The following is a 12,239-nucleotide window of genomic DNA, read 5'->3' on the forward strand; positions in this document are numbered from 1 at the left end:
CATGATCTCAGGGTCCTGGAATCAAGCCCTGCTCAGGGCTCTCTGCTCAGCAGGGAGCCTGCTTCCCCACTCTCTCTCTGCCTGCCTCTCTTCCTACTTGTGATCTCTCTCTCTCTGTCAAATAAATAAATAATATCTTTAAAAAAAAAAAAAAAAAGCCTGGGAAAGTTCAGACTGCAGTTGACCCTGGAACAGCACAGGTCTGAACTGTGCAAGGCCATTTACACAGATTTTTATTTTTATTTTTATTTTTTTGTTATATTTTTTTTCATTGTGTTATGTTTTCCCCATTCATTACATCATTAGTTTTTGATGTAGTGTTCCATGATTCATTGTTTGCATATAATAACCAGTGCTCCATGTAATCCGTGCCCTTCTTAATACCCGTCACCAGAGTAACTCATCTCCCAACCCTCCTCCCCTCTAAAACCCTTAGTTTGTCTCCTGGAGTCCATAGTCTCTCATGGTTTGTCTCTCTCTCTGATTCCTCCCTCTGCTTCATTTTCCTAATGTCCTCCATGTTATTCCTTATGTTCCACAAATAAGTGAAACCATATGACAATTGATTTTCTCTTCTTGACTTATTTCACTCACCATAATCTCCTCCAGTTCCATTCATGTTGGTACAAAAGTTGGGTATTCATCCTTTCTGATGGCTGAGTAATAAGTACAATTGCCAGGTCATAGAGTAGCTCTATTTTTAAATTTTTGTGGAACCTCCCTACTGTTTTCCAGAGTGGTTGTACCAACTTGCCTTCCCACCAACAGTGTAAGAGGATTCCCCTTTCTCCACAGCTTCTTCAACATTTTTTGTTTCTTGTCTTGTCAGTTTTTGCCACTCAATCTGGTATAAGGTATTATCTCAATGTGGTTTTGATTTGAATTTCCCTGATGGCTAATGATGATGAACATTTTTAATGTGTCTGTTAGCCATTTGTATGTTTTCTTTGGAGAAGTGTCTGTTCATGTCTTCTGCCCATTTTTTGACTTGATTATTTGTTTTTTGGGTATTGAATTTGAGAAGTTCTTTATAGATCTTGGATATCACCCATTTATCTGTAGTGTCATTTACAAATATCTTCTCCCATTCTGTGGGTTGCCTCTGTGTTTTGTTGGCTGTTCCTTTTGCTGTGCAGAAGCTTTTTATCTTAATGAAGTCCCAAAGGTCATTTTCACTTTTGTTTCCATTGCCTTTGGAGACATGTCTTGAAAGAAATTGCTATGGCCGTTGTTGAAGAGGTTACTGCCTATGTTTTCCTCTAGGATTTTGATGGATCCCTGTCCCACACTGAGGTCTTTCATCCATTTAGAGTTTATCTTTGTGTACGGTGTAGGAGAATGGTCAACTTTCATTCTTCTATATATATATCTCCAATTTTCCTAGCACCATTTACTGAAGAGACTGTCTTTAAAAATAAATCCAGTACTGTACTTTCTTTATGATTTTTATAATAATATTTACTTTTAAAGAAATTTTTTAGAGATTGTGTTTATTTATTTTGAGAGCAGGAGAGAGAATATGAATGGGGAGGAGGGGCAGAGGTAGAGGGAAAAACAGGCTCCTCGTTGAGCAGGGAGCCCGACATGGAGCTCGGTTCCAGGAGCCTGGGATCATGACCTGAGCCAAAGGCAGACACTTAACCAACTGAGCCACCCAGATGCCCCTTCATAATAATATTTTATTTTCTCTAGCTTACATAATTATAAGAATATAGTACATAATACACATAACAAACAAAGCTTTGTTTGTTATGTAGTCAACTGTTTGTATGTAGTCAACTGTTTGTGTTATCAATAAGGCCTCCAGTAAGTAGTAGGCTAATTTTAGGAGTGTCAAAAGTTATATAGACTTTTTGCCTCCACATGGGTCAGTGCTCCAATACCTGCATTGTTCAAGGATCAACTGTATATAGTGTTTTGGGGAAAATGGACACTGCCAATTTATGTATAAATGTTTTATTAAGATATAATTGACATACAACATTGTATAATTTTAAGGTGGGAATGCAAATCAGAAGTATAATGAGATATCACTTCACACATTTTTAGAATGGCTGTCATCAAAAACCCAAGAGATAAGAAGTGTTGACAAGGTTATGGGGAAAAGGGACCCTCTTACGCTGTTGATGGGAATGCAAACTGGTGCATCCACTGCAGAAAACAGTATGGAGGTTCCTCAAAAACTTAAAAATAGAAATACTATATGGTTCAGAAATTCCACTTCTGGGTTTATGTCAAAAAGAAATATATAAAATATTCGATGAAGTTAAATGTAAACGTATAGAAAAAAGACTGGAAGGAGACAAAGAAGTATGTGTTTCAAAAAGTATGTATTACTGTGAGGTGGTGTGATACAGATTTGTTAAATTTTCCTCTTTGTCTTTTTCAAGTCTCTCTGAGTCAGATATGTTAGAATAATATATTCTTAGCTGTATTACTTTATAATGAGAACATGTGGTATATATAAGAACATATGCTTTTCATTTCATATGTAGGTCATATATTCTTCTACCAATTATACATTATTCATCACTATAAAATGGCATATGTACGTGAGTCAGATGGAGGTGTCTTTACAGCTTATAATAAAATCAGAGTGCCTTAAACAGTCAAGCACTAAGAGGTTTTCACTGGGTTATACTCACCCCTCATTCTCTGTCTTCTTCCAGGAGAAAGACATTACCCCTGATCCAAAGCTGTTTGAGAAGGTGAGTGAATGTGACAGGTGCCTGGCCGTTGCAAGGCACCAGGAACACCCGCTGGCCCACCTGTCGCCAGAGCTCTCTGACGTGTTCGATTTCTTCATTGCACTCACCATCTGCAATACAGTAGTAGTCACATCCCCGGATCAGCCACGACAAAAGGTAGGTTCTGGGGTATCTCTGTGAAGCCGAGACTTTGACCTTCAGTGTGGGCCCACTGTTGTCAGTCTAACCTTTCCAGCAAGACTGCTCAGCACCTTTCAGGTTTAATGGGAGGTTAGCAGCTGGCTTCATGGAGGGCAAGCCAGCTCACTGGTTCTGTGGTGCTGTCCCTGGGCAACGGTGGGCAGGTACGGGGATTGGGGCCAAGTGGAGAGGAAAAACTTCTGAGCCCATGATGGGTGGGGCATATAACAACCTGGCCTGGAGTGGGGCTGCCCTGCATAATCTACAAAAAAAGTTCAGTGTTCCCAATTCTCAAGAGAGTGAACAGGACAGGCTCAGGGCCCAGACAAATCTCCTGGACTTGAATCCTGACTTTACCAACCGGCTGAGTGGCTTTGGGCAAGCCATTCCCCTCCTATACCTTAGGCACCTTATCTGTGACATGGGGGGCAGTGGTGAGAGTTTAGAGGAAGGGCTCAGAGAAGGTATTAGCACACAATAAATGTATTTGATGTAAAAAGGGTCTTTAACATTGTCTTTCAAGGAAAAGTGTCAAGAATCAATCAGAAGTTACTTAAGGTGGTGGTAACAGCAATACCCAAGTTGGTTTTTTGGGGGGTTAATTATAAGGTTTTCTGTGAAGAGAGTAAAGTTCATGTGCAAACATGTCCTCTATAATCCTGGTGGTTCTCAGAAAGTCCTGTACTTACTGGGAGGAGTGTGTGGTGGAGGGGAGGGGGTGCACCTAAGGAGGGATGTGGATAATGAAGCTAAGCAACTTTAAATGGGTAAAAATAAAGATACTGTGGGGCTAGATGCATGCCATAGGCCTGCCCCCAACCCCCCACCCTCCCAGACCCCTTTTCCTCCCCCTAAGTCAACCCTTCTAGCAGGCTGCACTGATGGAGCCATTGGTGTGTGATGGGGGGTAAACCAATGGTCCCCACCCTCTTCACAGCAGCAGATCTGGCAGTAACACAGCCCCCTGCCCCCATGCTCCTACTCCTGCCACATTGGCCTGCAAAAGCCCCAGGGGGCCTGGTGAATTCAGAGCGGACAAGGTCCCACCACCTGGAACCACAGGATTGCGCCATCTGCCTTAGGCGAGAGGATTTCCTGGTGCAGCTCACCTCTTAGCTGCCCAGCATCCCTTATCTGGCCTTTGGGTTCTTCCACCACCCTGTATTCAGTCCCGCTGGCTTGCATCCCTGGAGAAGTGTCTGGTTTCTAGTTATACCTGTCTGAGACTCCAGCATTGTTGCAACTACTGAATAAGTGAGGGAGACCCCAATGTAACTGAGGCATGTGTTGATGGTCACATACACAGTGCCTTCCACATAGGGAGCAGAATATTTAATCCCCCACCCTCTGACTGAAGACGAGTAGGTCTCTGGATGCATTCCTCTTGCCACATACCTGTCAATGTTATCTCCCAGGGTATTTGGAGCCTGCAGGAACTCCAGTGTGACTGCTTGAAACTGCCCCTTGAATATATAGCACATTTAAAGTCATAATGGGAACAAAGAAGAAACACCTTTATCAAAATTGGTCCCATGTTCCCTGCTTTACCAAATGCCTGACTTTTCTGCAGGCTATTACATAACTTATAACTTTGGACACATGGGGAAAAGGATGAAAATTAAAAGCTAACTATAATTCAGTGTTTTGCCTGTTGCAACATTTGCTCTAGATCCATCTTCTAGTAGAAAGTTTAAAATAGGCATATTATACCAGCATTAGTAAACAGTACTCGTTTAAATAAAGTATTGCTGTTGCTCCATCAGTGAGCTTTTTGGAATGTTAGCAAATGTATATAACTGTCATTTTGTTGTTTTCATTTCTTGTTAGAAGATATGTGATTTATTGTGGCTTTAAAAAAATGTGCTAAATGATTTGAATCCTGAATTTGTCCAAGCATTTAATTTGTTTATGAAATTTCTTCTGGGTTTGGGAGTGTTATTTAAATTTTATATGGACACAGTTCAAAGGACTGTATAAGCTGGTCTTTTGTCAATGCTTTTTGTGATTGGGTGGGGTGGAGAAGCTGGGTTTTGTGCCAGGCAGTAGTGACAAGTATGCTCTTCTGAACCTTTTCTGCAAAGCAGTGGGACACTGCAGTGTGGGGACAGGTAGAAGAGGGGATCGTCTCAAAGCCTGCAGGTACCGCTAGCCACACACTCCCTGAGTCAGTCCCAGGCCTCTATCTGGCTACCCAGGTGATATCATTCTAAAAGAATGTATATTGCTAATTTTTAAGTGAAATGGAAGAGGCCAAAGAATGGTCTCAAGGAAGAAATGCTGGCTCTAGTTGCAGTTTCTAGCCTATGCTCCAAAATCTGGGAAATGGGAACTCTGTGCTCTGAGCCCCCACTGGGAAAGTGGGGGAGTGCCCTGTGGCAGTTTGGGTGAGGCCTCTGGATATACCTCATGTGTCTTCTAACTGCTTCTCTTGCAGGTGAGGGTGAGATTTGAGGTGAAGTCCCCTGTGAAGACGATAGAAGACTTCCTACGGAGGTTCTCACCGAGCCGCCTGACCTCAGGCTGCAGCAGCATCGGGAACCTGGCCACCAGCAAAGCCGCCCACAAGTCAGGGTCCAACTTTCTGTCCACCCTACCCAATGACAGCACACTGTTCAAGCTGGAGGAGAGGCTAGGCCAGCCAGCTGCGGCCATCGCCAGCAATGGCTATAGCAGCGGGGCTGCAAGCTGGGCCCCACAGCACACTGCCCAGGAGCAGAAGCTGGAGCTGGAGCAGGAGCAGGAACGGGAGCTGCGCTATGAGGCAGAGAGCCCCGACGAGGCAGCACTTGTGTATGCTGCCCGGGCCTACAACTGCGCGCTGGTGGACCGGCTGCATGACCAGGTATCCGTGGAACTGCCCCACCTGGGCAGGCTCACCTTTGAGCTCCTGCACACACTGGGCTTCGACTCCATCCGTAAGAGAATGTCAGTGGTGATCCGGCATCCACTCACCGATGAGATCAATGTCTACACCAAAGGAGCTGACTCAGTGGTCATGGACCTCTTGCTCCCCTGCTCCTCAGGTATCTAGCTCCCCTCCACTGGGCAGAAACCCCCCAGGTCCAGGTGGAAGTCCCAAGAAATTAGCCCCTTCCCTCAGTCCCTCAGTCCCTTCTCATGGGTAAAGTGATTTTTATTAAGCTTTTTCTAAAGCAATGCCCATCAGAGATTTGCCTCTCTGGATCAACCTTTCCTCCTTTGAGGAGTTTGGACTAGAATGCACTAGGGGTGGGGGATGGAGGGCTTCAGTGCCTGAACTCACCTTAGAACAGTGGGGTCGGGGGTCACTCGGGGTGAGGCCTAGCATCATTTTAAATCTGGACAATGAAAGTTAAGAACTTTTAGACGAGATGTTCCAGAGTGTTCTTTCCTACTCTGTGATTGCCTGGATCAGGGCGGCTGTGAAGCCAGGTCATGGTTTATAGCCCAGTTGTGGAGCTGCCTCTGGCCACAGTGAGAGCCTAGGTGGTGGAGGCTGCTGGCCGCTTAGCTACTGCCGTCTGTCCCACCTTCGCACAGAGCAGCTCCCTCTCAGTTTCTTTTGTGTACCAGAGTTCCATATAACTTCTGTATTAAAAAAGAGGAATTTGAAAACCACTGGTGTTAGTGGAAATTTATCCAGAAGGGCTTGCTTGAACCTCCTTCTAGATACACATGCTTCTGGGCCTTACAATGGCCTAGGTTCCCATTTCCAAACCTGGTCACCCTTCCTCTCTATTTGGAGGGTGAAGCCTTACATATCTGACCTCCAGGGGGGAGAGGTGGGATGGCGGTGAGGATGCTGCTGGAAGATGGCTCTGCTGCCTGACCTCCACAGTCTCCCTGTCTGTTGTATCCTGGAAATATCTCTAGGCACGGCCTGCTGTGAAGCCCTATCCGCGGGGTACAACCTTTCCAGCACTCTGGGGATGGAGCTAGAGAATACTTTACGTCCATAATCCTTTCACTGTAATCTCAGTGCCTCAGAACAGGACTCCTGGCTCCCAAGTGCAGCCCCACTTCCTTGTGAGAAAGTGTCCTGGAGGATCGCTGCAGAAGAAATCCTTTTCCCTTGGCAGAGCTGTTGCCTCCCAGTTTGTAAACATGTCTCTGAAAACAGTTTGGACAGCTTTTCATGGTGATAACCTACCAGAGGGCAGGATTTGCCTTTCCACCCCAGGGGTTCCATGTTAGAGTGGACATAGAATCCGATTCATAGGCTGATTTTGCATTCCAAGAGTTTTCCTCATTGTGTCTTTCTGTAGGTTGCCTTTTACTTTCGTTGATTGTTTCCTTTGCTGTGCAGAAGGGTTTTATTTTAATGTAATCCCAGTAGTTTTTTTGGTTGTTTTTTTGTTTGTTTTGGTTTTTTGTTTGTTTTGGGTTCTTGTTTGTTTGTTTTGTTTTTTTGTTTGTTTGTTTTGGGTTTTTATTTCTGGAGACATAGCTAGAAAAATGTTGCTATGGCCAATGTCAGAGAAATCACTGCCTATGTTCTCTTCTAGAATTTTTATGGTTTCAGGTCTCCATTTTAAGTCTTTAATCCATTTTGAGTTTATTTGTGTATATGATGTAAGATAGTCCAGTTTCATTCTTCTGCATGTGGCTGTCCAATTTTCCCACCATTTACTGAGGGGAAAAAAAAAAAGACAATGAAGGAAAACACAAACACGTGGACGCTAAACAATATGATGCTAAGCAACCTAAGAAGAAACCAGAAAGTACACGGAGACAAATGAAAATGAAAATACAAAAAAAAAAAAAGAAAGAGGGCGCCTGGGTGGCTCAGTGGGTTGAGCCGCTGCCTTCGGCTCGGGTCGTGGTCTCAGGGTCCTGGGATCGAGTCCCGCATGGGGCTCTCTGCTCAGCGGGGAGCCTGCTTCCCTCTCTCTCTCTCTCTCTCTCTCTCTCTCTCTCTGCCTGCCTCTCCATCTGCTTGTGATCTCTGTCAAATAAATAAAAAAAATATTTTAAAAAAAAAAAAAAAAAAAAAAAAAAAAGAAAGAAAGAAAATGAACATACAGTGGTCCAAAACCTATGGGATGCAGCAAAGGGAATAATAAGAGGGAAATACATAGCAATGGAGGCCTACCTCAAAAAAACAAGAAAAAGCTCCAACAATGTAACCTTACACTTAAAGGAATTAGTAAAAGAAGAACAAAGACCAAGAGGAGTAGAAGGAAGGAAATAATAAAGACCATAGCAAAAATAAATGACATATAGACCAAAACAAAACAAAACAAACAAACAAAAAAACAGTGGAAAAAAAATATTTGAAACAAAGAGCTTGTTCTTTTGAAAAAGATGAACAAAATTGATAAAACCCTTAGCCAGGTTCATCAATAAAAAAATAAAGAACCCAAATAAACAAAACCAGAAACAAGAAAGGAGAAGTAAAAACTAATACCACAGAAATACGAAAAAATTATATGCCAACAAATTGGACAACGTAGAAGAAATAGATGAAATTCTAGCAACGTACAATCTTCTTAAATTGAAGAAGAAATAGAAAGATTTTCTATAGAAAATAGAAATAGAAAAGTTTCTATTTCAAGAAGAAATAGAAAATCTGAACAGACTAATAGTAGCAAATTTGAATTGGTAATCAAAAAAACTATGGAAAAATAAAAGTCCAGGACCAGATGGATTCATAGGTGAATTCTGCCTAACCTTTGCAGGAGATGTAATACCTATTCTCAAACTGTTCTAAAAAAGAGAAGAGGAAGGAAAGCTTCCAAATACATTTTACAAGCCTCCTTTATTCTGAAATCTGATTTGGTATCTGCACAAAAGAAAAACAGCTATGGCAATTATCTGTGCAGATTTAATTCTACTGTTAAAAAAAATCATTGTGCTATTCCACAGCCTTTCATGAAAGATAATTTAATGGGCCACTGTATTTCAGATTTTACCACATACACCAAGTCATGTATAAGGTAAAAGGCTTGGAGAAGCACAAGCAAACAAGGGTAGGATGGTGGGACAGGGTGGCAAGTAGCACCCCCCATACAGAGAGGACCAGAGACTGTACTGAGCTGTGCAAGGGACAAAAGAGCAACCAAGAAAGCTGCAGCAATCACCACACTTGTACTTTGCTGGCAGATCACTCTTTTAAATGAGGAAACAGCCTCAAATTTCTAGACAAAGTGCAAATAAACAACTCCTATCACTTATAGTCAACTTCAAGGTCAGGGTGGGGGGTTTGTTTGCTGGGAGACTCTATGCAGGCTGGTGAGCCTCGTAGCCTCTTCCACCTAATCCTGCATCCCCAATGTAGCTTTGCTCTTGTGCTCACCTCCTCTGCTACTATCCATCTCCTGCAGGTCTCTGGAAAGAAAGTATTACCCATATCTAGATAACTATAGCTAAGAAGCAAAGCCTTCTATCTTTTCCACCATGAAAGAGACACTTAAAAGGATTACATTGCTCTAGTTACACATTGCTCAAACCATGGTATTGAGAGGGACAAATTAAAAATAAACCGTTTGTGTAGCTCTCCACCTTACTCTGGGAATTTCCTAGCAGTGTGCAGGTCAGATAGGTTGGGACGGGGAAGAGCTACATGTAGACATCCAGCAACTTAAGATTCAGGAGGTTCCAAGACCCCATTGGGTTCTCAAGAGAGGAGCTGTCACCTTGGGAGGTCACGTTGAAGATATCCACTGGTGACACCCTGGAACTATTCAACTTCTACTCTGTGGGGTGGTTGGGTGTGGAGAGGAGCAGACTTGCAGAGCACTTCACCAGAGCCATTTAGCCAAGCTGCTGTGCCTGTGTGCTGGTCTTAAAATGAGGTAGGCACACAAGTATTATCCTCCGGATTCCTTCAGATCTTTAAGACCTTTTTTCAAAGAGATTTAACACTTTTACCAAAAAAAGAGAGCGGAGACTATGCTGATTTTGGATGTGACTGTGTTAGAGTGTGTTATGTTCTTAGGACGAGACTGTGTCTTGGACATTGTGTGGGATCAGGTAGAAAGCAGAGACTCCACCCCACCCCGGTACCTACAGACATCTGTTCAAATCCCAGGTCTACATTTACGGGCTAGAATGACCCTGACTAAGTCACTTAACGTTGTTTGCCTCTGTTTCCCCTCCACACAAAGGAAATTAGGATGCGGACCTCATAGGAAGCCCCTGTCCAAGCCCCTAGCACAGTGTCTGGTCTGATGTTAAGTACAGAGTACAAGTTTAGGTCCCTTTCCCTTTTTTCTGGTTCCTTCCCCTTAAGATTCACTTGCTTGAGGTGTGGTCCAGTTGCCATGTGGTGTGCTGTTTAAAACACAAACACCCAGACTGCTCCATACTCCGGACTCTGGACTCCAGACTACGGAGAGTAGCCCACCACCTAGCATGGGCTTCACACACTCCTGCTATTGAGTAAATCAGTAAATGCATGCATGAACAAGGAAGGGAATTCACCTTCTTGTTCTACCACCTGGCCAAGATGAATCTCCCTATAAGAGAAATAAATTTGACTCAAGTATAGAAGAAATGGAAATACCACTTTGAGCATTTTAGACCACATGTCAAAATCATGAGTCAGAGTGGCCATTTTCCTCTGAGAATGTCCTCAGAGCATTGCCAGGCATGCTCTGGTAGGGACTCTGCTGCAGTCCAACTGTACTGCTCAGCCAGAGCCAGAGTAGGCTTCCTTTCACTCCTTCTGCATTTTGAGGTCAGTGACGTGGGAGTCATCTTTAAAGACGGATGGGAGCTGTTACTGTTTGACACTTTGCATACCTTCCCAATCCTTCCCCAACCAGCACCCAGATGTGGCTGCAGGGACCTTCTCCGTGGGCTCCTCAGGCTGCCACCACCCATCGGAAGGCTCTGGGTAGCATTGGTTCCACTTCTGCCCATGATGTTGCTCATGACCCAGGCAGCTGTGCTGCAGACTCAGAATTCTTCCTACTACCTTAAATAGAAAAGCCCTTGGGATCTGCGTTGCTTGTAGAATATCAGAAAAAAGAGGCTGATATTGCGTGAGTATCACTTAAAATACAATGGGACTGTTAGGATGCCTGTAGTCTGAGATGAGTGCAGAAGAGCCAGGCTGACCACATAACTCTCGGGGTCCATGGGTTTGCTTTCTAGGACATTGCCCAATACACTCTTTGCAGGTGCCCCCAGCTCCTCGGTGCTCATCCACTTTGAGCTTGAGTTCTTTCTACCATCTTGGCCCCTCCATCAGAATATAGACATATCCCAGCATTCACAAAGAACCAATCCTACAAACCCTAACATTGGCTCTTCCCAGTGACTGTGCAATCACTGGTGTGGTGGGAAACTACAAGGGAGAGGTCAAGTAAGAATCAGAAACAAGCTCTTACCTCAAGTGGCAGAGCAGGTTGTGTCTGCAAGTCTGGAGGAGTGAGGGGATGAGGCAGGGCAGTCGCTGCTTCTCTCCCTGAAGGCCAGGGTGGGCTCTGACCCAGGCTCTGCTGTGAGTGGCCCTGTACAGAGCAGCTCTGCATTGCTGCCTGTGGGATCACACAACTCATCCAGGGCACCCAGCATGCTGAGCTGCCTGGCCTGCTTCCTCTAGCTCATCAGGTTTGTTTTGACCAAGTGTTCAGTCTCAGCCCCTGCATGCTGCTGCTTTCCTAGAGTGCAGTCTTCCCCTCCCCTCTCTGGAGAACCAAAGTACCATATTGTTATTATTCTAATTCCAAAGGCCCTCAGATAGATGCGTCTTTGCTCGAATAATAGTCAACATCTGGAATACTGTTATTATCCCCTTCTGAGAATTGTTACTACAATATCAGGAGTAAAATGGTAGTCAAAATTAAGATGTCATCTTTTGAGTGTCATTTTTTCAGGAAATTTAAATTCCTAAAGCAAAGCAATCAAGGGCAGTGTTTCCCCCCTTTTTTTTTTCATTAATGCTCCTTTAAGGAGCCTTTTTAGACATTTTTAAATTATCTCCCTGTGACACTTTAATGCCACAGATATGCTGTATATTTGTTTATGTTCTGTCTATATATCTGTGCCTAAGTATGTTTTAGGTATATAATTAAAATTATTTCTGGGCTTTTTTTTTTTTTTTTTTTGGCCCCAGAACCAATGTTTTAGGCCCTTGGGGGTGCTATCTTCTCTATGAAGAACACATTCTGAGAGGTGAAAGTGTTTCTCCCAGATCCAGTTTGCCCAGGACCTGACTCAGGTTGTAGACAGCCTGTCTTAGACCAGGGTGGAAGTAGAGATGCCAGATTTAGCAAACAAAATATATTGAATGCCGAGTAAAATTTGAATTTCAGATGAAACGCATAATATTTTTAGTAAAAGTATGTCTTATGTGATATTTGCACATTTTATATTCTGTCTGGTAATACTACTGGTGTTCTGGGGATAGAAACCGCACTTTCTATT

General features: G+C 43.5%; 1 protein-coding gene across 2 annotated transcripts in view; it reads left to right on the forward strand.

The window, feature by feature from the left end:
- Window positions 1-12,239, forward strand: part of ATP10A (ATPase phospholipid transporting 10A (putative)) — a 194,686-nt gene that overhangs the window by 155,377 nt on the left and 27,070 nt on the right. For both annotated transcript variants that reach the window (XM_032843114.1, XM_032843115.1), the window contains 2 exons: window positions 2,670-2,864; window positions 5,323-5,911. In XM_032843114.1, coding sequence (XP_032699005.1) covers window positions 2,670-2,864; window positions 5,323-5,911 — 784 coding nt within the window. The remainder of the gene's footprint in view (window positions 1-2,669; window positions 2,865-5,322; window positions 5,912-12,239) is intronic.

The sequence above is a fragment of the Lontra canadensis genome, unplaced genomic scaffold (genome assembly GCF_010015895.1).
Source record: "Lontra canadensis isolate GAN:19392208 unplaced genomic scaffold, GSC_riverotter_1.0 scaffold135, whole genome shotgun sequence".
NCBI lineage: Eukaryota > Metazoa > Chordata > Mammalia > Carnivora > Mustelidae > Lontra > Lontra canadensis.